Source organism: Anolis carolinensis, chromosome 5, assembly GCF_035594765.1.
Source record: "Anolis carolinensis isolate JA03-04 chromosome 5, rAnoCar3.1.pri, whole genome shotgun sequence".
In the NCBI taxonomy this organism is placed as follows: domain Eukaryota; kingdom Metazoa; phylum Chordata; class Lepidosauria; order Squamata; family Dactyloidae; genus Anolis; species Anolis carolinensis.
Window position 1 is genome coordinate 144,569,848 of NC_085845.1, and position 26,963 is coordinate 144,596,810.

The window sequence follows — 26,963 nt, forward strand, 5'->3', positions numbered from 1 at the left end:
ATAGTTTAAAATTGATTGGGTAGGCTTGCAGGAAGAGATAATACTTTAATTGTGATATCTTGACAGCTCGTTTAATTGTTGAATCTCTACTAACAAGCAATTCCACAGGGCAGTAGTTCTCAACCTGTGGGTCCCCAGGTGTTTTGGCCTATAACTCCTAGAAATCCTTGCCAGTTTACCAACTGTTAGAATTTCTGGGAGTTGAAGGCCAAAACATCTGGGGATCCACAGGTTGAGAACCGCTGGTCTAGGGGCAGCTGAGGAAAACATCCTCCGGGTACAGTTGCCAGTTTATTCTACTTATGTGTTCTCATAGTACCAGCAAAATCCTGCCTTTGTAGCCATGCAGCCTTCCCCTTATCAAAAGCACTTCCAAGATCAGAGCAATGAGCATTGTTGCCTCAAGATCTCTTCTAATAATGGGGCACAGTGGGACAAGCAGTGGCAGGGACCCCTGTCGGGTCCTGACACATGTGGCTATCACATTGTGCCTTGTCAATGGGAAAGGGCTAGATGCACCACCATTCACTGTCCTGCTCTCCAGGTCCTCGGACATTTCTTTGTTGGGGAGAGGTGCATGGCTTGATCATAAAAGTTAATTCATATAATTATGATGTTATATGTTGTGATTCCATTATTCCTCTGCATACAGGATGCAGTAACTAGCAATTTATACTAAAATGAAGAAATAGCAGTCCACTGCCACACCTTCAGCTTCCCAGTGCCATTTTTGCCCTAGAACCACTCATCTATTCGGAAACATTTTAATTTCTTTTACATCTCAGGCTTTACTGTTGAACATGAGTAGCAGATATCACCACTAGAAAACACATAATGTACTCGAAATTTTCTGCCTAATCTAAGGACTAATGTTGATTACTATGGCATATAAAAGTCTCATAATTGATCCCTAGCCTTTTCAGTTAGGCATGAAAAACAACCTTGTACAATCACTTCCTTCAGTTTTAATAAGTTGCTGCTAGTCAGTGTAGGCAATACTAAGCTAGAAGGATTATGCATGGCTTGGTGTAAGGTAGTTTTCTTTTTCCTGTGATACAGTATATGATGATGTCATGGGTTAGGGCAATGAAGATCTTCTTATATTCAATTTAACTTTCAACTGACTAGCATCTCTAGCTAGTCAGTTGAAAGGAAATCTGCTTACCATGTGGATTCCCATCTCTTAGTCAGCTTAGTAAACATTTGCTAAAATAACCAATAGCTTTAGCCTAAAAAAAAAAAAAGAAACACTTATTGTCTCTTTTTAGGATATGTTCTCTTATGGTTTTAATTAAATGTTTTTTTCTTTACAGATGATCTGAGTTATCGCTGGGTTCTGAATGATTTCCCGGAATTCATTACTTTGGATAAACGACGATACGTATCACAGTCAAATGGTAATCTTTACATTGCCAAAGTTGAAGCCTCGGACAAAGGGAACTATTCTTGCTTTGTGACCAGCAATTCAATCACTAAGAGTGTATTCAGCAGTTTTATTCCACTTATTCCTCAAGCAGATCGTAAGTATTTATCCAAGATACGTCGTATAAGAGATGTCCTGTTCACTTTTGTTTTCATTGCAGAATTCTTAGTTTTGTGAATTTTAAAAACTAGGCTTCAGCTCTGAGGCAAAACTTTTAATTCCCCTCAACATGGCACCAATTTAGACAAAAGTTAAATTGGTGAGCAGGATAAAGTCATAACTTGAAGGTTTAATGTTATGTTATATTAATATGAACGAGTTATATAATCTCTTCACACAAGGCATTTTTGCCCCATTTTGCCATTTTTAATTGTAGCAAGGACGGGGCCTGTCGTTCACTATTACATGACGCATGGTAGACCCCACCCACATTCCCCCCAAGTGAAGAAGTGCCAAAAGATGGTTTCTCCTCCACTACAGGGAGGAAAGTGTAGTTTGGGTAGATCTGACTGAGCTACCTGCACTTTCCTCCCCCCCTTTTGCCATGTGATGGCAGAAAGAGCAGCAGGGCAACGTACGTTGCCACTCTTGCTGCTATCTGATGAGGGGAGGAAAAGGGTGCCAAAGCACCCTCTCGCATCCCCTCCATGAGATGAGGGGATGAGAGAGGGTGTGGTGGGCACCACGAGCCACCTCACATGCCTCTATTTCATGCAATGGCATGGCCCAAAAGGGCCATGTGAAGAGCTCCATATTGAAGAATGTGATTTCGAATTGTTCAAAACGCATTAGAAATCATTGATCCCATGCAAGAAGCCAAACAACTTAAAGTGAACTTATTTGTTTAAATGAACCTGCCAACCATTTATGATGTAAACATGGTGTAATTATGCAGAAGACCATATGATTATGTCCTTATCATGTATTGCATGATAAGCTGGTTATTTCTTTACTTATCCCTTCACAATAGGTTCAAAAGGCTATCTTCCAGATATCAGAGTGAAATTCAAAGACATATATGCACTTTTAGGGCAAAATGTGACACTGGAGTGTTTTGCACTTGGAAAGTAAGTATCCTTTAAATTTAGTTACACACATGGCTACAAGTTTGAGTAGACTTTAATTGGGCTGGGAGCTGGAAGCCTCAATCAGTAGTCAACGCTAAACCTGGCTTTTCTACACAAAATTAGGGATGCCCAAGTACTCCCAGCCTTGTCATTTCTCCCACTTAGAGCATTAGTTATGTCATAAAATGATACGATATGTAGTGTTTGATGTGCAATTCTACAGTGTGCTATGGGATGAATTTCCTGCTCCATTGAAAATCCTAGTTAAGGCAGCAGACCTCAGAATGGGACTTCAGCAAGAATGGAAATCAGTCAACCTGATTGATTTAAAAGAGTTTCTTGGAAGAAATAAACCTTGTGGAGTTAAGATGTTAGCATGTCAGAAAGGATGGGGGAAAGACATAAGACTACCAACTGGCATTTACTGTGCCCTTTTCACATATCTACTGTTTTCTTTCCCAAAGCCCTGTTCCTGAGATTAGATGGAATAAGTATCTGGAACCTATGCCAACTAGTGCAGAGATAAGCATGTCTGGTGCAGTTCTCAGGATCTACAATATTCAGTTTGAAGATGAAGGGACTTATGAATGTGAAGCTGAAAATCATAGAGGAAAAGATAAGCATTCAGCAAAAGTTTATGTTCAAGGTAGGTAGACTCCTTTCTCACAGTGAACACTGAAAACTGCGTTTAAATCTCAATAGTTCAGGCCTATTGCTTCTTATATCATTTTTTAATTTTAAAAAACTGCATTTCAGTTCCAACTTTTAAGTGCAACGTGTGTTAATGAACAGTATAACTTTTCAGAACAGGTACATTGTCTTGTATTTATCTTGTGACTACTCTACAAGACAATTAAGAATACAGTCAACTGTAAAAGTAAAGGTTATATAGAAATATTACCATAAGCTAAAATATGACATACATATATTATCCCACTTTTTAATAAAGAAAACACCAATTCAGTTCTAGCTGGATGGAGATTAAATATGGGATCAATCTGTTTTTTTAAATTGTATGGGAAGAGCCCCATCTGAACAGGAACCTCTCCTTTTCAGACATGCTACTTTTCATGTGAAGGAAGCAATTATGAAAATGGTAATGCTAGGTCCTCTCCAGCTTACATTTTTCTGTATGTGCAGTGAGTAATACCTGAACAGGGATGATGTGTGGAAATTTAATGTGAATCAAAGGTTTCTGTGAATGGCCTTGAGTTTGCACACACACCATACCTTCCTCCTACACATATTGAGAAAGACGATGGGAACCATCTGCTTTGAAGCAAAGTACAGATCACAGTTAGGTCACAGTTCTGAACTCAGAGAGCTGTGGTTTATTTAAATCAGGGAGGAAAAACATGTAGCCCTCCAATATTGTTGCAGTTCCCATCAGTCCTGGCAGGATTAGTGAAAGAGGATGCGTGTTAGGAATTGTAAGTGATTATCTGGAGGGCCATATGTCAATACATCCCAAGTAAAAATATAGTTCAAATAAGACTAAGTAAATTTAAACAAATTAGCTTCCTTATATTGGAAAAGATAGGGATAAGTAATTTGTTCAAAAGAAGAAAACAAGCAAACAGTTGATTTCAAGCTTGCGTGAAAGACAAGAGTTGCATTTTTTATGCCTTTCAGCATATCCAGAATGGGTGGAGCACATTAATGACACGGAGAGAGACTTAGGCAGTGAGTTCCACTGGCCATGTGTAGCTGCAGCCAAACCTCTTCCAACAATCCGATGGCTGAAAGACGGAATACCGGTAGGCTTAGATTACTTTTTCTAGAAGTAACAAAGAATGTGAGACCAATTTTTGCTAAATAGTATCCCCAATGTAAAATATGTTAGTCAAAATGTGTCTTTGTGTCATACATTCAGGATTGTTTTCTGATTGGTTTTGAAATAGACATTTTCATCTGCTGTATCATTGAAAATTACCATGATGTCTTTATATTGCTATCTCTTAACCTCCTCACCTTTTCTTACGCTAGGAATTATTTCATTGTTGGACAGAGTAGTTTAAAACATACCAGCAAACATCGTATATGATTTGCAAAATTTGTAATTTCCATTATAATATCAGCATTTCTGAATCCATAGGCTAATGTTGATTTCGTAAAAGTTGTATTTTTAGCATGCAGCAAAAAAGGTAAAGGTAAAGGTTTTCCCCTCACATTAAGTCTAGTCGTGTCCGACTCTGTGGGTTGGTGCTCAGTTCCATTTCTAAGCCAAAGAGCCAGCTTTGTCCATAGACACCTCTAAGGTCATGTGGCTGGCATGACTGCATGGAGTGCCGTTACCTTCCCGCCAGAGTAGTACCTATTTATCTACTCACATTTGCATGTGTTCAATCTGCTAGGTTGGAAAAAGTTGGGGCTAACAGCGGGAGCTCACCCTATTCCCCGGATGCAAACTACCAACCGTTTGGTCACCAAGTTCAGCAGCTCGGCGTTTTAATCCATTATACCACCAGGGGCTCCAGTACCTTGTTCAAATTCCAGAAAATATTTGAAAAATAGCATTGTTTAAAATAACATACATGTATTTCAAATCTGGAGGAGGGAAAAGGCTGTTTACCAGTAGAACTGGAAGATGCCAACACTTAAAATTAAATTATATCAAAAGAATAGCCCATTTTGGTAGTGGAGTATATTTCCCTGTTCATAAAGGTTTGCCACATAGTTCATACATAGCATTTTAAAATCTTGTGATTTCTCTGAGAATCTCTCGAGAGGTATTAATTTAATTTTAACTTCCAAAAACTAACCAAGCCACATATATGAGCACATAACTTGGGACCCTGAAATCTGCTATGGTTTAGTACCAGGATCCCCTGTGGATTTCAAAATCCACAGATGCTTAAGTCTCATTATATATAATGGCCTTGCCTGAGTCTCCACCCCAAGGGATTCTTAAAGGGGCAGGGTAGTGGAGGCTTCAAATGCAGAGAGGCTGTCTAGACGCACCAGAAACTGTACATAAAATATTAATCCCTCTAACTAAAAAGGGCTTAACTAAGGGTAAACAGTGAGGGTTTTCATGGGGCATGATAGTTTTGATAAACTACATAGCATTTCTGACAGAAAATTTGCATACTGTATCACAATGCTGAATTGCAAAAAGTGACACTTCGTTTTCAGGCCATATAATTATCCTGAACAGAACAAATAATTTTGATTGCTGTAAGAATTTTGTATTTCTCAAACTCAGATACTTTTCTCTCTTTACATTCTCCTCCAGAGGGGGAAAATGCTGAAATGAAGAAAAATAGAATGCAGATCAAGTCATCTGTAATAATGAGCTATGTGCTCTTATTTTTAAAACAATTCATCAATAGATGAAGAGGCCTTAGATTGCATATACTTGAGCTGTATCAATCACTCACCTCCTCTGTGATTTTAGTGTAACTCATTCACCACCATTTGTCAAACACAACATTTAACAATGTTCTTGCTATTATGAATAGTTATGGGTATGTCAGGTAACACATTAAACACATTCTTTGCTCTGGGATTATTATATGGGCAAATTGCAGGCAGAGAAATATCTGATTTATTAAAAACTGAAACTAAGATGATAGTACTGAAGTCCTCTGATTTATTTCCACAATATAATTTATTAGACAATGATATATTATGTGTGCCTTAAGATGACCCTAGGAATGTTCTGCCTAAACATAAATGGAATTTAGATGTTTTTAATCTTCAAAATATTTTTCTACGTGTGCTTTTTTTTTTTTAGTACTGGAAGGGAGATTTGAGATTTTCTAGCCTGAAGAATGAAGACAGTGGCATGTATCAATGTGTAGCAGAGAATATACATGGAATGATTTATTCAAATGCTGAGCTAAAAGTTATTGGTTAGTGAAAAAATATTTTGCATTCTCTCCAACCACTGTTAATAAAAATGTTATGAATCACCACTAGCTTTAAAGTGCCTGTTTGGACCTCTAAAATCTTATATGTTTTGGAACTAGTTACCTAAAGGACTACATAATCCCATATGTGTCTTTCTAGTTTCTAAGACCTTCCTATAAGGAGCTCCTTTGAATGCTCCTGCTATCTGAAATATAGCAGATAGTTACATATATAAAGGCTGTTCTTGATGCAGACATCCTGATACTTCAATCCCTATCTATGGGGGACTCCATCTGGCTACCTTGTTATGTTATTTTTATGCCCAACAAAACCATTTTTATTTTTCCAGACATTCAGTCTGATTTAACTCTTAGGCTAAACCGATATGTATGGTGTGTGCTATGATAATGTTTAAATATTTTTGATTTCACTGCTTTACATTTGTATGTGATATTTGATTTTATGTTATGATTACCTAAGCTATCATTTAAATCATATGAAAGGCTTGTGTAAATGTATGTAATTTAAAAGTAAACACAAGTGCAAAATTTACTCAATTTAATTGATAGATTATCAATACTATAATCAGAACTATTTTTATTCTTTGCAAATATGCTGTAAAACATATTTGCTTATATTTAGGCTATTTTGCATGTTAGAAAAGTAAATATTATAGGTTCCTGTTCTGTCCATTAAGTAATAGCAAGCCAGTGGTCAGAGCAAAATGGCTTCCAATATTTCTTTCCATTCTTTTTGAGCAGGGACCAAACTGGCCATTGATCTCACTGAAGTTGTTGCTGTCATGGAGGAAGTAGATCAAATTATGCCAAATGAGTAAAATTTATTTTCAAGGAAGATGACTTACCAAGTTTTTATTTAATTATGCTGACTGGTCTCAAATTTCTATGCACCATAGCTTTCATGGACAGAAGTTTTTGTGCTGTGTTCAGTATCTAAGCACAAAATATTTGTCTTGAGGTTTAGGGGTTTGCAAATGTGTTTGTTTATTCACCTCCTCCATGGATTAAAAGAAGTTATTAAATGAAGAACAAATTTCTTCAATTCTGCCTTGTCAAAGATGTAGTTGTAGTCTCATATAGGCTTCCTGAAGTAGGTGAGAAAATCTCAATAGGACATCCTTCTGACTTTATGCATGTAGGCTTGTGTTAGTAAAGTCATCTATAGCTGCATACATTTCTAACAATGCATGTCTTTTTTTACAGTTTTAGCTCCAACCTTTGAATACTACCCAATGAAGAAAGAAGTTCTGGCTGCTCGAGGAGGTCAAGCTATAATTGAGTGCAAGCCGCGAGCTGCTCCCAGGCCAAAACTCACATGGAGCAAAGGGGCATATATTCTTAAAAATACAACTCGGTCAGTATTACTAGTTACAGTTCAACATAATATGTGATTCACTGCTTAAAATAGAGCATACCAGGAATTGTCAAATATGAAGACTTATGTAGGGGTAGAACAGAGAAATGATGATGGATGAAATGTCTGGGGATGGTCTAGCAGAGTCTAACCTTACCCAAGGTGCCTTTCATGGAAATAACACATAAAGAAGGTTATTGTAGTGGCCTGAATCAGCAAATTACTTTTTGAAATTGTTATGTGCAGACGCACTGGTAACTCCATAATTCAGCAGTGGCATTCCAAACCATTTCTTTTTGGAGTTGGTTTTTCTGATAAAATAATATATTTTTGTAACTATGATATATCAATGAAATGTTTCTTTAAAATACACTTAAATATAAGTGTTTGAAGGCTAATTTTTACACAGATAATATTCCTTTGGAGACTCAGTTGGCACTGTGGGTTAAACCGCCGAGCTGCTGAACTTGCTGACCGAAAGGTCAGCAGTTAAGATCTGGGGAGCAGGGAAAGCTCTCGCTGTTAGCCCCAGCTTCTGCCAACCTAGCAATTCAAAAACATGCAAATGTGAGTAGATCAATAGGTACCGCTCTGGCAGGAAGGTAACAGCGCTCCATGCAATCAGTAATTTATATCTTTTTGTTATCAATGTAAATTCAATAGGTAAAAGGTAAAGGTTTTCCCCTGACGTTAAGTCCAGTCGTGACCGACTCTGGAGGTTGGTGCTCATCTCCATTTCTAAGCAGAAGAGCCGGCGTTGTCCATAGACACCTCCAAGGTCATGTGGCTGGCATGACTGCATGGAATGCCGTTACCTTCCCACCGGAGCGGTACCTATTGATCTACTCACATTTGCATGTTTTTGAACTGCTAGGTTGGCAGGAGCTGGGGTTAACAGCGGGCGCTCATTCCGCTTCTGGGATTTGAACCTAGCACCTTTTGGTCCGCAAATACAGCAGCTCAGCGCTTTAACGCACTGTGCCATCAGGGGCCCTTAAATTCAGTAGAGTTACCTTTTGAATTGAAAGGTATCTGTACATATAAAAGAAATTGTAATATAGAATAATATAGAATAGAAGAAATCCGATTTAATGATCTTGCGTTAAATGGTACTTCATGAGAACGAACACAGAGGATTTTTCAAGTAAAAGAAAATGGGAGGAGACAGTGGGAGGAGAAATATGTCTCCCGTGTGATGGGAAGGTAAGTGGATAATTTGAAAAGAAAACTGAATGAAGGAAAACATGTCATGGGGTGGGAAAATTGTTTGTTTAATTTCCAAACAAGGCATTGCGAAGCTTAAGGGAAGAACAACGATCCCCAATGCTTTACTTACTGTGTGGGATGAAGTCCTTTAATAACAGACCAAAAACATTGTGAAATACAACAAAATCAAGTGTCCTCAAGACTTTCATTTCCTTGAGATTATTTGTATACATTATAGAAATAAGCATCCTATCTGACTATCTTTAATCAACACATACTTATATACTAGGATTGTTTAGAAAACAAACAGTCAAACCAGTCAAAGGGGGCCGGGCTGTGGCGCAGCTGTTGAGCAGCTGCCTTAAATCACTCTGACCATGAGGTCATGAGTTCGAGGCCAGCCCGTGGCGGGGTGAGCACCCGTCAATTAAAAATAAAAAATAGCCCCTGCTCGTTGCTGACCTAGCAACCCGAAAGATAGTTGCATCTATCAAGTAGGAGATAAGGTACCACTTATAAAAAGTGGGGAGGCAAGATTAACTAATTTACGACCTGGTATGAGGAAGTGCCGTCAGTGTGGATGATGAAGCAGCTGCTCCCCCCGTGGCCAGAATCGAACATCCCCTCAGAAGAAGGTTAACTTGCCTCTGCGTGTCTCTCTCTGTCTCTGTTTGATGTGTTTATGGGCATTGAATGTTTGCCTTATGTGTGTTATAATGTGATCCGCCCTGAGTCCCCTTCGGGGTGAGAAGGGCGGAATATAAATACTGTAAATAAATAAATAAATAATATGCCTTGATCAAACTCTCCCGTGCTTTCCAGTATTATTTCAGTGGAAGGGGACAGTTTTTCCCCAGTTCATAAAATACATTTTTTTTACATTCTGGTTCTATTCTGTAACATAGCACAATATGATAAGAACAGGTATCAACAGGTCAGAACCAGTATTTCTATACAATCATAGAGTGCTTGTTACCTACTGACGCTGTACCAATGCCAGCAGTGGAAGGTAGGGTGCTATTTGATTCCCTGAACAATATGGGAGAGATTATTTATTTCTTCTAATGCAGGACTGCAGTACAGTTGTCTAGACAACATGGGAATGTTTATTTTTCCTTCAGTATGCTGCAATAGGGCAGTAGAAAATAGAAAATGTCTCCTAGTTGTCTGGGCAGCAAAATGATTCTCCTGCTCAGTACCAGTAGACAGAATAGTGTTCTTGTTTTGCCTTAGCTATTTTTTGACTTTTGGTATTACATAGAAGAACAAAATAGTGTTAGTCACAAAAGTTGAAAACAGCTAAAGGAGGCTCTAATATAAAATATTTACGGTACAAGGGAAACACATATTTTGTATTTTATAGACAATATTTATTCTGCAGATTGTATCAATTTCTGTAACCTAGTCCCAGATTTTCTTAGGCATAATAGCTTGTTTAGGTGTCATGGAGAGAGGTAATGAAGTTTCATGCTTAATAGATTACAAAATTCCTATTTCTGCAGGTTATATTTACATCTTTTTATAATTCTGAAGTGAATCCTATTCTATATCAATGATGCACGTATAGAAGACAGTATTCCTGATTGAAAGCCTATAGGGTCAATGTGATACCGAGCTATGTGGATCATTGGTCTGACTTAGAATTAGGCAGATATCTGTTCTTCTTGCAGTATAATGAGTTTTTGTTTTCCTTTTAAAAATAAAATAGAGAACAGTGTTCCTTTTTAAAGTGTTATTTTCTCTCTCAATCTCTCTTCCCCCTCCCCCTAATACATACACATATTGGGAACTTGTCACATTATTCCAAAAATAAAAATAAAAATGGAGTGTCCTAGTTATAACAGTGTTAGGATGAGCAGGAAATAATTAGTTTTAATGCAGTGTGCAAATATAAATAAAACCATCATGAAAAGTAATTAAAATTGAAGGCAATCTCTCTACTGCCGTCCTTTATTCCCTGTTTCTGTTATACCACACAGCTGGAGTTTCTCTCATGCCAAAATGATGAAACAGACTGTTTGCAAACACTTGGTGCATCAGCCAAAGCATACTTTCAATGATAATGTTTCCAATAATGTGCTTCATTTGGATTCAGTTGAAGGACTCTAGAATGTGCTTGTTCGATTAAGTATATTGGAACTGTAAAAAAGAATAATTTATCTGTGATCAACATTCAGCATTTTCTGATGAGTAATTGATATCACTATGGTATATATTGCAAGCTAAAGGAGGAATACTGAGTATAAGCTCTGATTGTAGCATTGAAAGGTGTTTTATACAGTTTTTAGAACTCGCTCTATTCTAACTGCCCTGACTTTGAAAGGAGAAAAGTATCAGTGCCATCCCATTTTATTTAAATGTGGTGTCCTGTTTATATTGTGAACCTGAGGGCAGGGGCAATTTGTAAGGGTCCCTGGTGACACAGTGTGTTAAAGCGCTGAGCTGCTGAACTTGCGGACCAAAAGGTCCCAGGTTCAAATCCCAGGAGCAGAATGAGCGCCTGCTGTTAGCCCCAGCTTCTGCCAACCTAGCAGTTCGAAAACATGCAAATGTGAGTAGAGCAATAGGTACCGCTCCGGCAGGAAGGTAACGGCGTTCCATGCAGTCATGCCGGCCACATGACCTTGGAGGTGTCTAGGGACAACACCGGCTCTTCGGCTTAGAAATGGAGATGAGCACCAACCCCCAGAGTTGGTCATGACTGGACTTAATGTCCGGGGAAACCTTTACCTTTACCTTTTTTAAGATACCCTGAGAGCCTCTGTGGCTGAAGAACAAGTATAGATTCTCTAAGTAAATAAACTAATTTAGTGCTTGGAAAAAATAAGACTAACAATAAATCTTATATGTATCTACCTGGAAATAAATTCAGTGGAGTTCAATAGGGCAAGTACTGTACATACCTATCTGCAGTTGGCCACTAAAATACTATTTCTGGTCTTCCTTGTGACCTGCAGTTTGTGGTTCAAAATAGCATTGATATTTGAGAGTAAGTCATAGACTTTGCAGAATTAGCAAAGAGCTTCTGTTAATTAGAATGTCTTCATTTGATAACGTAATTCTGGAAATTTTTACACATGTTAATTGATCAATGAAATTATGATAAAAGTGTTTGTGAATATATGCATAAGTTGGAATGATAAAAATTCTTATGGCCCAGGCTTGATAAATTGTCATTTATTATTAGTTGAGGGCTGTGCGTTCAAGGGTCTGTTCAGATGAGAGAAGCTAATTTTATCACTGTTGGATGGGTGGTTTATTATTGTTTTTTTATTCATTCCCTAACAATTTTTCTTTGTATAGGACACGTATTTGGTATGATGGAAGTTTGGAAATTCTTAATGTGACAGCAGCAGATGCGGGCAACTACACCTGTTTTGTAGAAAATTTCAAAGGAAAAGCTAATAGTTCTTCTACTCTTGTGACCACAGGTATTTTCCAATATCTGCAAGATATATTGACAATGCAAAGAAAATAGAAGTCTACACAGTGTTAGTTACTGTTGGATGACCTGAGACCACCTTCTGATCTACTGTGCATATGTAGTTCAGAGTCAGTTTTGTGAAAAATTGATTCAGGACAGGTTATATAAAAGCAAAAAATGAAGTAAACCAAAAAAAATAAGACCAAAGTACACTAAAAGTAAAATTGAGTGCAAAATAACACTAAAATAATGACCATGGAAATTTTAAAAATAGACAGTTATAAAGTTACCATTACTTACTTTTTTAAAATCCAAAAAAACTTCTAAACTGTTACGTGCTTTCCAGGAAATAAGTTTTGGAAGCAGTGTTGGAATTAAAAAGTCCTATGACAGAAAAGAAGCTAGATAAGACACAATAAGAACGATTTCTTCTCTACTGTCAATCTTTTTTTCCTTTATGCTGAACTGATTTCACAGGTCACACAGGGCCTTTATTTAACAGAATTCATGACATTAGCATATGTATTCTACTTTTATCAGAAATAGCAGGACAATCACTGATAGAGCAAGGGGCTCTGGTGGGATTGGCCCTAACTCACCATGGATTACATTACGGGCATCATAGCCACACTTTCCATCATGTGAAAAGGTCCCTTGATCATAGAGATTTTTGTTATCTTTTGGGCTACATATCTGCTTCTTTTTGTAAACTTCTTTCTCATATGTGGGTGTATTTTATATGTTTGTTCAATTTGTCACCCTCTCCCCTCTCTCTCTCTATATATACATTATAAAATATACATATAATATGAACCCCATATCTATGAGGCCAGAACCTGTGGTTTCATTTGTGTACATAGAACAAAATAATCATTTTAGGTCTTCCTGTATGACTTTAAGATATTCTTAATTCAGAAGTTCTTTATTTCAGTAGGCTCAGTATTATTTGTGGTTTCATGTATCCATAAAAAGTCTGAGAAGATATTCCCCATGGATACAGGGGCCATAATGTATTACAATATATTATAAAAAGAGAGAAATGGGGAGTAAGAATATTTTAATATACTGGAGTGTATTGGAAGCAGACTTAAGTCTTACATGATATAAATATTCAAAATGAAAATACCTCAGTATTTTGAATACTATTGAAATTGTTATTATTTTGTCATTTCTCTAGGAAAAGGGATTTGAGAACAAAGGAAAAAATATAACATAATGGACTGGAGCCTAATCATCTTAGAAGTTAGAAACAAACTGCTTTCTTGTTGAAGTGTCATTTGTTATATAAAAAGATTAGCCTAGCTTACACATATTATTATAAATGTTATTGTGGTAATCTCTGTGAAATAGTTTTATAATTAAAATTATAATTACATATAATAAGTAAAATTTCCCTATAAATACTAAAATGCACATCCACATGGTCGTACATTTCTTCATTATTACTGAGGAACATCAGCAAACATATTTTACATAGTATATAACAGAAAAACAAAATTTTGATTGTTGCCCATCTATTGGTTTGCTGACAGGCATATTTTTGCTTTTACTTTTTACAGCTCCTACAAGGATAGATTTAGCTCCTACTAATATTGATGTCATTGTTGGACAAAATGCCACCTTGCAGTGTCATGCATTGCATGATCCCTCATTAGATCTGACTTTTATTTGGCTTCTCAATGGATATCCGGTAGATGTTGATAAAGAGAGCGATTATTATGAAAGAAGCATCATGGTAAGGTAACACATTCTGTCTGAGGAACTTACAATTAGATGGTCGTGATTAGATGGCTTTTGTTTTCTTATTATCCAAATTTATTGGAAAGGACTGCTTTTATGGAGATGGATAAGCAATAATACTTTCAGGCATAGTTAAACTTTTCTCATAATAGCAGTTATCTGCTAAAGATAGAAATGCTAGAATGATGATGTTATGGCTACTTTTAGAAAATGCATTTTTAGAGAAAGGAATATCCCTTCCAGATAATATAAGTTTTAATTGACAATAACAAGCCTCTTCAGAAAATATTGATGTTATAATTAAGGCTTTCCAAAGATGTGTCTCTAAATTTGATTATATACAATTGACATGGGGTGAAGCTATTTTATTTATTTATTTACAGTATTTATTTTCCGCCCTTCTCACCCCGAAGGGGATTCAGGGCAGATCACAATCTACATATATAGGGCAAACATTCAGTGCCATTAAACAAACAACACACACACACAGACAGACACAGAGACTTTTTAACTTCCCAGCTTCTGGCTTTGTGAGGGTATGCTCGATTCCGGCCACAGGAGGAGCTGCTGCTTCGTCATCCACTGTGACAACGAGTCCTTTTGATGGTGTACTTCCTCATCCGGCACGCAGACTGCTGGACGTTTTTTTAATGGTATTGTAAATCAGTTAAATTAACCTCCCCGCATAAGCGGTCCCTAAATTTTCCTACTTGACAGATGCAACTTTCTTTCGGGTTGCTTAGGTCAACAACGAGCAGGAGCTATTTTTTATTTTAATTGTCAGGTGTCACTCCAACACAGGCTGGCCTCGAACTCATGACCTCTTGGTCATAGTTATTTATTGCAGCTGGCTACTAACCAGCCTGCACCACACTTTTGCAGATAATTTTTTTTTACTAATTTCCATGAAATATTCATTCAGTCCCTGCATTTCTACATTCCAGTGAGTGAAAGAGTGAACATTGTTTATACCTAAAACCCTTATTTGGTGTACTCACATTCCCTTTGTAACTTTGTCCGTCAATCTAGCCTCTGTAGCTGCTTTCCTCAACCTTTTAACATGGAGGAACCCTTGAAGCAATTAGCAGATCTCAAGGAACCTCTGCATAAAAATTAATTTATCAATAGCTCAAAACAATTTTCCTAATTATGATTCCTCACTCTCCCAGATGAAGAAGCAGAGGAAATTGAGATAGACTCCCTTCCTTGAGGTATGATGTGGACAGGGAAAGGGATAGTGAATGCTCTTATTTTCACTCCAAACATGCAAACAGAGCACTCACTATTACCCGTATTCATGGGAAGTAATGGAAGAGACCCCTTACAGATCCAGTCATGGAAGAGACCCCTCACAGATCCATCTCTGTCAAAACACACATACCTTCCCAATGTCTTGACTCAAAAAAAATGTCTACTTTGCATTAGCACGATAAGGGTCAGGAAAGGAGGGGCAATTATGCAATTGGCAATGGTGAGAACTCTTAAGAATTGGAGTCCAGCAACATCTGGAAATCATATAATTCCCACTCATAGGATATATAGAATGATATGTGGGTGTGTCACGAAATTGTTGATGATGATACGATGTTGATGTTTCTAGTGGATGTGCACACACATTTCTTTTATCCCACTTTAACACTTGGGAATAGAGGCCATAGATCAGTGCTTCTCAATCTGTGGGCCACGGCCCAGCAGTGAGCTGCGAGAATGAAAATCTGGTTTGCAAACCTCCTTCCTCTTTATTTATTTATTTTCTTTTCACTCCTTTTCGCAGAGCTGACCGTTGCATTGGATAGACCACATCAGTTCTAGATTATTAAATATAGTTTTCTGTGGGCGAGCAGATGGTAACTACTGGATGGCATATATTCTGTATCAATAACTAGAGCTGATGTGGTCTATCCAATGTAATTTTCTGAATCAGCGCCCCAAATAACCAAAGTGAATCTAAAGTTAACCAAAAATCTGGTTCGTAACCCTCTTGGTACTAATGTTGGAAAGTGCTCCCTGGTCAAAGTGGTCCCTGGTCAAAAAAGGTTAGGAACCACTGCCATAGAGGGATGAATGGAATTTCTAAATCTGTTATCCTCCCCAACTCTGCTTGGGTACCAAATTTATTTTAATACCACTTGCACTTTCACTCTAAAAATGGCTTCTTTTCTAATGTGGAGTTATAAGATGTAGCCACCAGATGGCAGCTTTGGATAAGGTTTCCTGTTTCCAATTTGGGAAATCTGGTTGGGTGGGATGGCAGGAGCCAACATTACAGGCAAACTATTTTCATCCATTGGAGCTGTAGGTGTAAAGATTAAAGTGTGCATTGTCATAAAACTCAGCTGAATGTTTTATGTCATAATATTATGCTGCATAACCGTCAAGCATTTCTCACAATTTTGATGGAGTTCACAGTGATTTTGATAGCTTGAATAATATTAATAGTCAAGTACGAATGACAGGATAGTAATGAAACTGACTGGAATATCTCAATAGACTTGTGTATATCTGTCATAATGCAGTCAGCAATACAACAGAAACTAATTTGCATTCATTAGAAATGGAGGCAGCTTTTGTAGAAATGAGTGCCACTTACTGTGAATAGTTCTATTCAAGACAGAGAACAAAAGGACAAGAATATGCTTAGAATATAAACAAGAGATAATCTGTAATCATCATATGTTGTTTTTATTGAATTTTAAAGCATTTGAAACCTATGTTTTCCTAGGATTTGAGGTAGTCAGCAAAATATCATTTGAATTTCCTCCTTCCCTAGTCATATCTCATGTTCTTGTACTTGTTGCCAGTTTTTTCTTTCTACTGTGTTTAACATTTTACCAAGATTCTGGGGGAATGCAGGCCCTATGAGTCAATAAATATAAAGTATGCCTATGTCCAGGATTTGATCCTGAATGAGAGAGTCAATCTGATATGTATCATAAAGTTCTAGTTGGAAGTATATATGTGTGGCATAAGTTGTTTGAGAGTTGTCCATCAAAATTCTCTTTACAGGATTGGAGATACTGTAATTTTTTTTCTAGTTTTGTTCCTTAACCATGCATTATGGTGATTCCCTTGGCATACCACCCATACCATTGCCTAACAAACTGCTAGACTGAGTTACAGTATCTCAAACATGATATACAACTCTGACTGATACTACTCCAACATCTATGCTGTTTTGTTCAGAGAAGGTTCTTTGCAACCTCCACGGCAATCACAGGGCTGTTCCTATATGCAACATGCTAATTCTCTTTTGACCTTCTCGTGTTCCTATTCTGGATGGGATGATATTGATCAGGAAATGAGGTCTGTTTTTCAGGCAGATCTCTTTATGTTAGTGTTTCATGTTACAGGTACTCTTAGAAAGTCCGCTCAGAGAAAGATTAAGATGGATTCCTGGCTGACTGGGGATTTTTTTTCCTTGTTCCAACTGGTGCTTCAAATAAAAATAACACTGATCATTGGAATATGGAAATGACATTGTTCTGTTCCTGGACATCTTTTTTCCTATTGATAGAACCAGGTGGTTCTTTGGTTTTCCAGGGAGTCCAGCAAAATGGTACAAGGAAAACCAACAACAGAGAAGGTTGAAGGAAAACCTGAGAGAAGTCCAGCAGGATAAAGTGCAGAGTTCATATCAGGGCTTGTGCTGTGTTGGTGATATCAAGTAGATTGCACTTTTCCACCACCATTGTACCTGTCTGCCCAGTCATCCAGTTATCCACGTTATGAAATGTCATGAAACAAAATGGAAAGTTGAGAAATTGTGTAATTCATAACTTTTTAAAGCACTTCATATTTAAAAATCTAGATTTGATATCAAACTAACATTGGTTTCTGAGATTGGCTATCTTTCTAGGCAGCAAAAAACTAGAATGTGTGTCTATTAATTCTTCAGGCCTATCTGCATTCTATGTTATCAACTATGGTATCATTTGGGACTCCATCATTGTGATGGGATTGGGAAGATGGTCTTGAAATAGGTCTAGTACCTCTTTGAGGCTCAGTTTCAAAGGGTGACATTGGTGACTCTTGTTCGATTCCATAGTGTGACCTATTAACACCTGAAACAGGTTCTTAAAGCTTTTCACATGCCTGCTTTCCTAATATTAAATAAAACTGTAACTGATGCAGCATCATATCTAAAACAGAAACATACTAGTGCCAGGAATTATTCAATTCTGTATCAATACTACTACGCCCCCCACCAAACATTTAATGCCGGGGGGGGAGGGGGTGATATTACAGGAAGCTGAGTAGAATGACAGATAACTCTCTTTTTTGAGAGAGTTTGATACCTTCAACAAAGGAATTACTCAAGTGTAAAACCAGAGTGTACTCAACTTTATCCAGAAAATTTATACAATAAACACCCATTATTGTTAAAGTAAGAAGCATAAACATTATCAAAGTCAATTATCAAATAAAATTTGTTTTAAAAATACCGTTCATAGGAAAATATTTAGTTTGAAGTATTCATTTTTGGCCAAACCACACTTTCAATTTATGCCAGTGATATAGACTTAGTTATACCATAATACAGAAAGCGGTATGAAGCCATCTTCTGTGAGAAGCTCATGAGAGGAGAATGTTAATTTCTCTTGTGATTGCAGCAAAATTTCAAAATAACTTATGTCTAAGCCTCAAATCATGATTTTAAAATATGGACCTTTTGCTTTGAACTTTCACAAGACTTCTGAATTGTGAGCTGCTTCCACCCTTTCTGGTTTCTCTCAAGTTTCTGTCAAATTTTCCACTTTATGACTCAGGTCTTCCTTTAGTTTGTATCCTAGCTAAATTTGGTTTTCAGTGAGAATATAATTTGGCATGAATGTCTCTGTTGTGGCTAAACATATTGCTGACGACTAATTATTTGCTTGTTTTTGCCTCTTGGAGAACCAACATTCCCATGGAGGACTGGCAAGCTAGATTATAAACCATTAAACCTTAGAGATTTTGTATGCAAATAGACACCATGTAGATGTGAAGATGACTGTGTACTTTCCTACCTCAAATCAGCAGTTGCGTAGCATCAGTACAAACAGTCTCAGCTATATATTGTTTCCATGGAACTGTCATATTTTAGACAACTTAAAGTATATGTTGGGCAGAATTGTTAATATTTATAGTTATATTTTTTCACACTCCTCAGAACTTGGACTATAATTTATGTTATGCTAGACAATATGTCCCTTGTCCAGAAAAAAAACTGTTTCCTGAATGTACGATATACTTTATATGCAAACAAAACCACGTGCATAGAAATCACCGCTTTTTATGTGCATGAAATAGCCTTTTATACACACAAAAAAAATTCTGTTTCCTGTACCCATATTATGTCCGGTATGGCAAAGATTCTGGTCAGTCTAGGGTTCTTCTCTTTGTGATTTGTTGATGTGATTTTCAACTATTTAATTTTTTTAAATATTCTTTCCATCCCTAATATGAGCATAATCGTTCCAGAATCCATGTTATTGAAAAATATATTAGATATATTAGAATAAACCGTCTCACTACTCATTTCTTACCATACCTGAAAATAATTTATTTTTTTCTGAGGTAATTTTTTCATTCCTGAAAATTATGTCTATTTGTAACAGAACAGCTTCTATCAATACTCATTAACAAAAGCCTCAAACTATTTCTCTTTTTCGCTGTAAGGCAATTCTCTGAAGTATTCTTTTCTAATACTTCAATAGATAAGTATGAGTGAACACCTATGTCATCTCAGAGGAATTCTTATCTCTCTGTTTCCAGTGGGAAACTAGATAAAATGAAGCAAATGAATAATCTGGAATGAATTCGGGGAATTAAGACAGTATATACTAACCATTTCAAGATGGTATGAGAAGTATCTAGCTGTTAATTTATTTTAACAGTTTACCTCATATGCAAGTTCTCTTGATATATTTTGAAAGGGTGCCTGAGAATCTATAAAAGGAAGAATGTGTATAACTCCATTAATTGATCTGATTTCAATTTCTTAATAAACTGCAACACAAAGCAGCATGCCAAGACGACTAATCCTTGGTTACTGCATTGAAATTGTGCCTTCACTGTAATTGTGTGTCACTGAAAGTAATAAAAGTTAAATTAGAAAAATATTTATTTATATTTGACATAGTGAACCAAAGCCATTATAAAACTGAATTGAATGCTACATAATATTTAGAAATTATATAGAAAACCACTTATCTGCTTAAATTATTGCTAACAAATCAGTGTGAACACTGACTTCTAATGTGTACCCTTAATCATCTTATTATGAAAAAAATGAAACCCAGTTTGATAGTACATATACTGATATCTATCTATAATGTATTTTTTCACAGATAAAAAATAATGGTGAACTCATAGTAAAATATGCCCAGCTGCGTCATGCTGGTAGATATACATGTGTTGCTCAGACAATTGTTGATAATGCAACAGCATCAGCTGATCTAGTTGTGAGAGGTAAGAATTTTGTTAAGATATACACACACATCTTAACAGAACTAGTAAAATGTTGGTAGGCATTCAGGATTGGATGGCATTTTTAAAGGTTGGATTATAAAACTCACCCATCACTTCCCTGGATCCTCTATGCTATTTTAGCCCACATTGACATCCTGATAACACATTAGAGCTCGACTCACAATTTCTTCAGAGGAGAAAAGCATGACTTCTCTCATTGTCTGCTAACATCATACATCATACATTTCTCCTCCACAAGAAACTTGTGATTCAATTTCTAATATGTTACCAGGATGTCAATGTGGATTAAAATACTACATTTCACCACATAATAGTCACACTTTCCCTCCTTTTTAAGGGGGGATGAGACTATTACATGGTGATTTTTTTTGTAACTACAAGGCTTCCCATGATAGCCAACTGGGGGAAACCCTAGAGCTGCTAAATCACTTGTGTGTTTGATGGGGAGATCAAGAACACCTCAATCAGCTGGTGGCAGCCTTGGAAAGCCTCCCAGGTCTTGCACTTTCACCTGGCGATGCACCTGTACCTGGGAGCTACAGGGGCTTCTCCAAAGGCCAGGCATGGGAGCAGTGGGGGTACTGTTAAATCCTCAAACCAGGATCCCCAAAAGGGGGGTCAATTATTATGTGGTGGTGACTATTATATGATGGAAGACCCAAGGAAGCGATGGACGGGTTTTATAACCTCATCCTTGAAAATGCCACTCAATCCTGAAATGCAACAAAGGGAGATCATGCTTATCCTTGCTGCCTTATAGAATTTTTCAATATTGGAAAATTTGCTCCAAAGGTAAACATAATTATTAAATGTAAAAGAATAGATGAAATTCCCCAATCTGGATTTACCCAGAACTGAATTCCCCCCCCCCCCCCGCTCTCTCTCCATACATACATACATACATACATACATACATACATACATACATACATATCTGTCTGAGAATGGGTATCTTGGGCCAATCTAGAGGCTTGGGAATTGGGAAGTGAAGGGGAATCATTATTTATCTTCCATTTATGTTTAAGCTGTCATTGACATTAGGGGAAAATGCACTTAATTTGACTTTTGTGATTATTATTGGATTCAATAATATTAACATGTTAACATAAACTTCAAGGAAACATCGGAAGGAAGGATCTTGCTTTATCCATCTTTCTCTACCCACCTCATCCCAATTCTTTTTCCTTGCCTTCTTTGTTATCCTGGCATACTATATAATGCATGTGGGTTTCCAGACTTGTGCTGCTTGGATTTTCTCCAAATTAATATTTAGCCTGATCATGAAAAATCTCTTTCAAATATATATTGCCTTCTTAAATTATTCTTTATTACTCCATAATGTACTTTAGTAGGGTATGTGTTATAATACCTAAATATAATACTATATTTTTTGTGAAACTTTTATTTCTAGATATCTGCCTTTTCCATTCTTAATTGATTATTTTTATGTTATTTTTTAAAGGACCTCCTGGTCCACCCGGAGGACTCAAAGTAGAAGAAATTAAAAATACATCTGTTGTACTTACTTGGAGTCGTGGAACAGACAATCACAGTCCTATTTCAAATTACACTATCCAATCAAGGACTTTTCTTTCTGAGTACTGGAAAGATATGAAAACAGGTGAGATTAAGCTGGGCTAATGTGTGAACTGGATTGGATCATATTTTGTCTCATATATGGATTACTGAGTGTGATGCAGTGATATGATAGTAACATTGCTGCAACTATAAATATATGCTACATACTGCACCATTATAACATTATTTTGGCTGTTTAATTGTATACAGTAGAGTCCCACTTATCCAAGTTCCGCTTAACCGACACTCCGTATTATCTGAGGCAAATGTCCTCCCCTGCTCTCTCTCTCTCTCTCTCTCACTCACTCACCCCGCCGGGTTCCGGTGCTGCCGGAACCCAGCCGAGTTAGTGAGCATAGGAAGGAGGGCAGGCTCCTTCACCGGGGTGGGACAGAGGGCTCTCTCCTTTGCCAGGCTGGGCCCTGGTGCCACCGGGACCCGGCTTAGTGAAGGAGCTGAGGGACGGCAGGCAGGCAAGTGAAGGAGGGCAGCAAAGGCCCTCACTCGCTCGCTCACTCCTTCACTAGGCCGGGCCCCGATGCCACCGGGGCTGCTGCTGGGACCTGGCCTGGTAAGTGAGCAAGGGAGGGAGGGTGGGTGAGCGAGCACCCACCCTGTTATCTGTCAGTTTCGCTTATCCGTCATTCTGCCCACCAGCTTATGACAGATAAGTAAGACTCTACTGTATTAAATTTATATCATGTTTTTCTTCCATATGAGACCCAAGGTTACTGATAGTGATACATTGACTTAAGAGTTTAATCCATTTTGTGACCAAGCTCTTAACTCAAAATGCTTTTTATGAATTTTCCCATTGAAATGCATTGAAATTCTATTAATCTGTTCCGGCCTCCCGCTCCCTTCCCTTTCCAATTATTTTTGTTATGCATTTTTAAATAAGAAAATGAAATTATAAATAACAAATAATGTATAAATGTACATTCACATGGAACAATAAAAAGATCAACTTTAAAATGGTAGAAGCACGAAGTTGTGGAAAGGAAGCACAAAGTGAAGAGGCAGAAGCATCATTTTCTTCATGCTGTACTCATTCCAGCCTCTCTCCCTCTTTTGCTCCCTCTCCCTCTCCCTCTTCACAAAGCCAAAACATATCAGGAATAAAAACCACACAAAATCAACTAACCCAAAGTTCCTCAAAGTGGACAAGATCAAAGCAGACAGCAATCTCCCAAAGCAGAAAAGAGCACAAGGCATGGAGGCTGCTCCCTTTAAGCTCTAAATCTCTGTACTCTAGTGGTAGCACTCCCTCTGGTGCTAGCTCTTAATTCAAAATGCTGCTCTTATGTCAGAGCAAAACTTGGGCTGAGCTACAGCTCTTAACTCTTAAGTTGGAAGGTTCTTAAATAGAGATTCAACGGTATATCTTAATATCATAACATGCAGACAATTCTTTTTCTCCCCGTATGGATAGATGGGGGCATTTTTTTTGTCTCCTTTGCGAGGCGGACTGCTTTTCCTACCATGGAGGAATTTTGCTATTGTTGAGATATCATACATGCAGTAATCATTGCACTGACAGTCTCCATCCCTATATGCTATTTGAGTCTTGATATCACTTGTGTTCCCACCAAAAAACAGTAGGTTTGTCCAGTCACCATTCTGTGGGCTAAGTAGGATTTTTTGAGGGTTGACAATCACTTTGTTTATTTTCATTTACTTTATGCTGTACCATAAATGTGGGTTTCATCATATGTTATGGTTTATGGTTAAGTTAGCTATTTAAACAACTTTCATTTGATACTATGATATGTTATTGTTTTGTGTTTGACTATTGGGCCTTTTATTCATTGAGTTAACCCATTTTTCTGAATTTGGCTATTCAGACTTGTATTTAAAGTTGGGAGCCATAGTGCAGTTCATACCTCCTGGTAAACATCTTTAAAACATGATGTGATGAAGAATTTGCCTGTCCTGTGAGATGTCCTTTGGGGGAACTGAAAGTAGTATCACAAGGGCTACACAAGTCTTCTAGATGAATTAATTGTGTGTACCAACGTGAAGAATTTGATTGTGATAAGACATTCTGTGACTTTGCTTTATATACACTTTGGAGCTGAGATAATTCACCTTCTAATTGCCCTTATGGAATGATCTGTGAGACCACACTGTTTGATGGTTGTGCAGCTAACTTCTTTCCATGATGCTGACTGGTTTCAATTAAATAATGTTACCCCTCTATTTAAAATAGTTTTATTGTCCAACCATCACTCCCTAGTTAGAGGACAGGCAATGTATTACTCTACATGTGGTATAAATGTTTTTTTGAAGAATGTAAAATTATGAAATTTTGGACCATGACATAGCACTAATAGTCAAATGTGAGGTTTAGAAACATGGTCATGTAGTTCATTTAATTATTTCCTAACTATGCTGCGTTATGTTCACATCATAGACACACATACATACTGTTTTAGGAAATAATGAAATGTGTCTGATTAAATATATCTCAATGCAATTTTCTAAAACATGAAGATTTCTCTGATGTTCATTTTTTTCATGCTGATGCTATTAATACTATTAAAAGACATTTATTATCCATGTGAAATAGAGACCCAGCCCATGAACTAGAGCATTCAGGTAGATCCCTACTAATTTTAATATAGGTGAAATATTGATTGCATGAAATGTAAGGGGAAAAGAAATAATAACCCAGTTTAGATATAGCAATAAACTTTATTTCCAGGAAAATCCTGGCTTATTGTGCTTAAGTTTTTTGTAGATGCATCCTGCCCAATTATCTGCACTTGTTTATTTAGGAACAAGTAGAAATGAGCAGCCTGTCAGTACATGCTACCCAGTCATTCAGGGTCACTTACATGCAAGAATAGCCTTAGATTTTCTATTTATGATTTTCTGTAACATACAAACCAAAATCTCTGACTCCTAATTCACATGTCATCCTAAAACAAGTAAAAAAAAGTCCCCAACTTGTTCATCTGTTGAAATGATTGAATGAAACACAGGAACTTTGGAATAGTGCAGGTTCTATTTGTGAATGGAGCCTCACAGGTAATTGAACTAATAAGTAAGAAATTTGTTATTTTTCACAATGGAAATGTCAATACGGGATGTCATCATACCATTATTTTATGGGGTTTTTTTATTCAGCAATCTTTCTGTTTTCTTTCAGATCCTCCACTTGTTGAAGGAAATGTGGAATCAGCCAAGGTGATTGATTTAATCCCATGGATGGAATATGAGTTCCGAATAATGGCTACTAATATATTAGGAACAGGAGAACCAAGTATGCCATCACCGATAATTCAAACAGAGGGATCTCGTATGTATACATTAATGCTACATCTAATTTAAATAAAGTTTTGAAGTCTAGCAATATAAGCAGTTCATGGGAAACTACTAAGTCCTGATGCAAGCAAACCTGGGTTCAAGTGAACATCCTTTTTTCATTCTGCATTATATTTTTCAGTTTCTGTGTAACGGAATCAGTTTGGCCTAAATCCAATTGCTAGTCCCAACTGGAAGTGACCCATTGAATCAATGGTAAGTGTTGACTTACCATTCATCAATCGCGCCAATTAGTGTGCTCTAGTTGGGATTAATGGTTGGATTTAGGCTTTGGGAACAATGTTATTGGAGGACACCCATAGCATAAAGACCATGAGAGATACATTCATTTCCATAACAAGGCCATTTAATTTTTATCAAGCGCACATTTCAGAATACCATGAATGTAAGAGAAAAACCTCTTGTCTAAATTACATCATCATGCTAAAATAAAAGTTCATGTACATTGAGGTTAGTTCAGAGTATTTTAGCATTTTGCAATGTTCTTCTGGTTCAATATTACACAGTGAAATCAGTGAATGCTCACATTATGGTGTCCTTTTTGGGGGTAGAAGGAGCAAAAAACCTATATTACATCTCACAAGATCCACACAGGAATACCAGAACACTCTTTCTAGGGGAAATATTTTTAAGATCACTATAATTTCAATTAATTTTTGTGAATTGTGCTGGAAAACCCAGTACTTCCTTTTCTGAGATAAATTGGAATGTTACGTAATATCCCTGTCAGGTGCAGAAGTATTTCTGGAATGGTATTTGCGGGGAAAACACCCCTAAGACATTAAAGAGAGATACACTGTCTTCTTCATTCCTCCCTAGAAAATTTCTGGCATATGCAAAAATGTTAGTGTATAATTAGAGCCAAAACTTTCCACACACAGGAGAATTTCATCCCAGAATAGAATTGCTCATTTCTGGTGCTATCTCTCTCTTCTCCATCCCTGCCACATGAGATTTCAAAGAACCAATCTTTTTGCCTTCTTTTTGCTGAATGTGAAAGCTTTTATCCCAGGTAGTGAAGAACCTTAGTGGTGGGGGAGTGGGGAGTGATGGGAGGCAATAGGAATAGAACATTTTCTGAACCAGAGACTTTCAAAATTGGGTAGAGGAATAACTAATCCATCTGGAGATATTCCTGCATCTGAAAGATCTGATATAATAATTTTGACCATCCTTGCTAATAACCTTTTTTTGTGGGCCTATTTTGCTCCATGCAGTCATGCCGGCCACATGACCTTGGAGGTGTCTATGGACAATGCCGGCTCTTCGGCTTAGAAATGGAGATGAGCACCAACCCCCAGAGTCGGTCACAACTGGACTTAACGTCAGGGGAAAACCTTTGCCTTTACTTGTATTGCTCTGAGATTAAGTTCATGTCCCAACAAATTCATGTTTGCAACAATGAAATGAAGGTTTAATGAAATGTGGCATAGCTCAAGAACATGATGAATCAATTGGTTTGGGGATGAGAAGACTGTTTATTTTTAAGACATTGCAATTG

At 37.2% G+C, this 26,963-nt stretch overlaps 1 protein-coding gene across 1 annotated transcript in view; it reads left to right on the plus strand.

Moving 5' to 3' along the window:
• Positions 1 to 26,963, plus strand: part of cntn1 (contactin 1) — a 199,569-nt gene that overhangs the window by 154,247 nt on the left and 18,359 nt on the right. The window contains exons 9-19 of the mRNA XM_062982480.1: positions 1,314 to 1,520; positions 2,394 to 2,490; positions 2,955 to 3,136; positions 4,123 to 4,247; positions 6,227 to 6,344; positions 7,566 to 7,716; positions 12,226 to 12,353; positions 13,906 to 14,081; positions 20,416 to 20,536; positions 22,020 to 22,178; positions 25,287 to 25,436. Coding sequence (XP_062838550.1) covers positions 1,314 to 1,520; positions 2,394 to 2,490; positions 2,955 to 3,136; positions 4,123 to 4,247; positions 6,227 to 6,344; positions 7,566 to 7,716; positions 12,226 to 12,353; positions 13,906 to 14,081; positions 20,416 to 20,536; positions 22,020 to 22,178; positions 25,287 to 25,436 — 1,614 coding nt within the window. The remainder of the gene's footprint in view (positions 1 to 1,313; positions 1,521 to 2,393; positions 2,491 to 2,954; positions 3,137 to 4,122; positions 4,248 to 6,226; positions 6,345 to 7,565; positions 7,717 to 12,225; positions 12,354 to 13,905; positions 14,082 to 20,415; positions 20,537 to 22,019; positions 22,179 to 25,286; positions 25,437 to 26,963) is intronic.